The 3,752-nt window shown below is 43.6% G+C and overlaps 1 protein-coding gene across 1 annotated transcript in view; it reads left to right on the forward strand.

Moving 5' to 3' along the window:
* Positions 1-3,752, forward strand: part of LOC106530959 (alpha-2-macroglobulin) — a 61,288-nt gene that overhangs the window by 26,151 nt on the left and 31,385 nt on the right. Inside the window, exon 20 of the mRNA XM_014026695.1 lies at positions 1,626-1,851. Within this exon, the coding sequence (XP_013882149.1) occupies positions 1,626-1,851 (226 nt within the window). The remainder of the gene's footprint in view (positions 1-1,625; positions 1,852-3,752) is intronic.

Below are 3,752 nucleotides of genomic sequence, written 5' to 3' on the forward strand. Positions count from 1 at the left end.
CCCCCCCCCCCACTGAACTTCTCTGGTATTTTCATGTACCCTAGGGTCCACTCTTTCAGAAAATGCATGTTAGAAGAAAAAAATTTGGGTCTCACTGCCCCCCAGGGACCCCTTTTTGGCCACACCACTTTTCCATTGTGACCATTAAAATTAGGGGTACAGAAAACTTAAATGCCAATAACTTTGCTATAAGCAAACCAAAGTTTAAAAACAAGGTATCAGCAGGTTCGTATTGATTAGTTCTTCGATGTACATGACATTTCATTAAGCAAATATGTGCTCGATGATGTCATTGGGATTAGGGCTGGTCCGCTGGTCTGCTGTTCCACGACCAGGATGAAAACCACACAGCTCTTCCTGAATTTGAGATTTGACTATCCGTCGGACCCTCCTCTCCAGGACCCATGAATAGACCTTACCAGGGAGGCTCAGAAGTGTGATCCCCCAATAGTTGGAACACACTCTGTGGTCCCCCTTTTTAAATAGGGAGACCACCACTCTTGTCTGCCAATCCAGGGGAACTGCCCCGAAGTCCACGTGATGTTGTAGAGTTGAATCAACCAACACAACCCCACAACATCCAGAGCTTTAAGGAACACCCTGTTAAGACTGGGTAAATGAGTTTCACTAAATTGCCACACACCAGAGCAGTTTTAAGGTTTTTATTTAAAAACAGGCAGCTGGTTCTGGATCCTAGCGTCACAGGGATCAGGAGCTCTAAACAACAGAGAACCAGGTTAGTGACTTTGATGGACAGAGAACTTGACGAAGTGTGAAACAAAGTCACTAAACTTTTCAATGAGCGGGGATTCCGGGGATATCCCTTGAGTGACGTAGACAGGCGGGGAAGACGTCTGAAGACTTTGCAACGACTTCTGTGTTGCGGGCAATGGAGGTGTTTATTTACCTCGGGGAAATCCTTAGCACAAACAAGGGTCATACACATGGATCCGAAAAGCAGACTTTGTTTGGAAGGAGCAAACTTATCTCTTGGTCAAGGAACAGAGGCTGAGGTCTGGAACCAGGAGGCAGATGGCTGGATGAGTCAGACAAGGGCAAGAGCAAAGGGCGAAAATCCGTTTGAGGAGTCGAGGGTCAAAACCAGGTGATCAGAATCCAACAAAGTACCGTTCAGGGGCAAGGCAGGAGAYGTAGGACCAAAAACCAGAAAGAGAGTCGTGACCAGGCAGACCAGACATGACTTGAGAATGCTAGACATTTACTTGGCGAACCGTTCAATAATCAGGCGCTGGAGCAGTGGTGGTGGAGAACTTAAATACTGGGGAGAATAGGTGAGTGACATGATGCTTGATTATGATCCTAATTAATGAATGACGTGACAGGGAGGCTGTGGCAGGTGGAGCAGAACGTGAATCATGACACACCGGGCCAATCTCATCCAACCATACCGGGGGCATAATGCCCCTGACAACATAGCTCCTAGGATCATTGGGACACTCAAACCTCTCCACCATGATAAGGTGGCAGCCCAGGGAGAGAACTATAGTAAAGTAATATATTATTATATAATAAAGTATTTTTTAATATTCTGTTGCATTGTTTTTGTTTAACTTTCAGTATTTTGCCATTTAGATGTGACAATGTATTTGTTTCTTCTGCTTCAGAGAGTCTGGATCAAAGGATGTTTCTGTAACTGTCCCAGACACCATTACCACCTGGGAGACGGAGACTTACTGTTTGTCCCCTAATGGTTTCGGTTTAGCTCCTCGACAAAAGCTCACAGTCTTCCAGCCTTTCTTCCTTGAGCTCACCCTGCCGTACTCCATCATCCGGGGAGAAAACTTTGAACTGAAGGCAACCGTTTTTAACTACCTGACCAGCTGCATTATGGTAAGGAACTCATACCGACCCTGTCAACACTATGAAGTTGAGCAACACTAAATTTGTCATTAGTGGTTCCTTTTTCGTTTTTCTGATGTTGTACCTGTTTGTAGTTGTTGTCTCTCTGAATCTGGATGAGAATTTCTAAATTATGCGATAACAGTTTGATGCACTACAAGGAACTTAGACTGTCAGAACCAAATCAGAGATGCAGTTATCACCTGCCCGTAGAAGGTGGATGTGGACATTAATATTTTCACCCTCATCTGTGTTTGGTACCAAAGTATCTTGTGAGCCATCAGATGGATTTCAAAAACTTTCAGAAAGGAATCATTAGGAACGAAAGCTGAGAGTAGCATTTTTTCGCAAATGCTTTTCCCCCATGGTTTTCTTGTGATAACGTCATTTTATATCAATATCATGAAATGAGGACCGCTTTCTCGAGATAACAACTTATGATTTTCTTGTGCATCATTCAGTAACCATGGACATGGCCTGATCCCCTCAGCTGGTCACCGATAAAGTTTATTATATCAACAGGATCACTGTGTAAACACCTGCTGAGCTGCAGTCAAGCCATCCATCCTCTTAAATACTGAGGGCTGATAAGAATGTTATCTGTACAAGACAAACAAATTGCAGTTTGAGCCTGATGATACAAAAATGATGCAAAATTATGTACACTAAGTTGCCTTCAGGTCCAGGCCACCCTTGCAAAAGAGAAATGTGACTGTTTTTGCCTTGTTAAATAACAGTAAATAAATAGTATACTTCATCTTTTTTATTTTTATTTTTTATTGTTCTGCTCTTGGAGGAGTAAGATGCTTTTTCCCTCTCTCCTGCCCTCCCTTATCTTCCCTGCTATGCTGGTTGGACCCTCTACATTTTCATCCGAAACCAAAAATTATGGATTTATTTTTATAGATTTTGGTTAGCTGGTCTCTTAATAAATTTTTGGAATTTGTTTTTTTTCCCATGGGAGGGCATGTCAAAGATGGGACCTCTGTTCTGCTCTGTTCAACTAGCTGGATATGTATTTGGATTCTGATCAATGGATTCTACAGATTGGCTTGGTGGTTTCCTGGTGTTCTGCAAAACGTCGGTGGCTATTCAGGCCATTTCCTGGCTGCCTGACCAGTATGAAGGATTGCCGTTCTATCAGCACTCAGACTTCAGCCTTGAGCAAACTGGGACTTGGTCTGCAAGCGATTCTGCTGAGGGTTGTGGGCCGACTGTGGTTCCTGGACTTTGCTGGCCAGATGGAATTGATCTTGGAGAAGCTGATAGATCGGCTTGGCGGAATTGTCCACAGTATTTGTCTGATTGGATTTGCCACCTTGAGATGTACCAGCGGACATTGAAGAGGCAATATTATGTGTTTCTCGGGCATATATTTAAATACTATACCATAAAGTATCTGTGTCACCTTTAGTTGTTGTGAAAATGCTGTTTTTATGTTTAAATAGAAAATAAACTTATCTTCTCATCACTTCCTCTTCTATTGGACTCTATCTCTTTAAGAACCACCTTCAGCTTCTGTCCCGCCCATTTTGGTGTGGGGGATGGGGGGGGGGGTTCACACATGTGCTATGATGCAGTTTACTTGGCATCTGAAAATACATTTCCTCAAAGGTGTTTTGAATCTGAAAAGAGCTTCACTGAGTGAGATGTAGTTAGGAGCTCAGCAGACAGGTTCAGTTTCATTCACTCCTTGTTTGCTTTGTTACTGCCAAGAGCCTGCAGGATTCATTGGTGGGGTGTTTTGGGTGCTGGGGTTGGGAGGTGTGCTCCGTGATAAGGAAGCTTGGCTTGGAGACACTTCCCAAAGGCATTTCAGGTCCCTACCTGTCGTTTTGCTCCTCGGCATGGCTTCCTAAAAATGCTGCAGGATTTCTCAAACATGCATGAAT

Source organism: Austrofundulus limnaeus, unplaced genomic scaffold (genome assembly GCF_001266775.1).
Source record: "Austrofundulus limnaeus strain Quisiro unplaced genomic scaffold, Austrofundulus_limnaeus-1.0 Scaffold582, whole genome shotgun sequence".
Classification (NCBI taxonomy): Eukaryota; Metazoa; Chordata; class Actinopteri; order Cyprinodontiformes; family Rivulidae; genus Austrofundulus; species Austrofundulus limnaeus.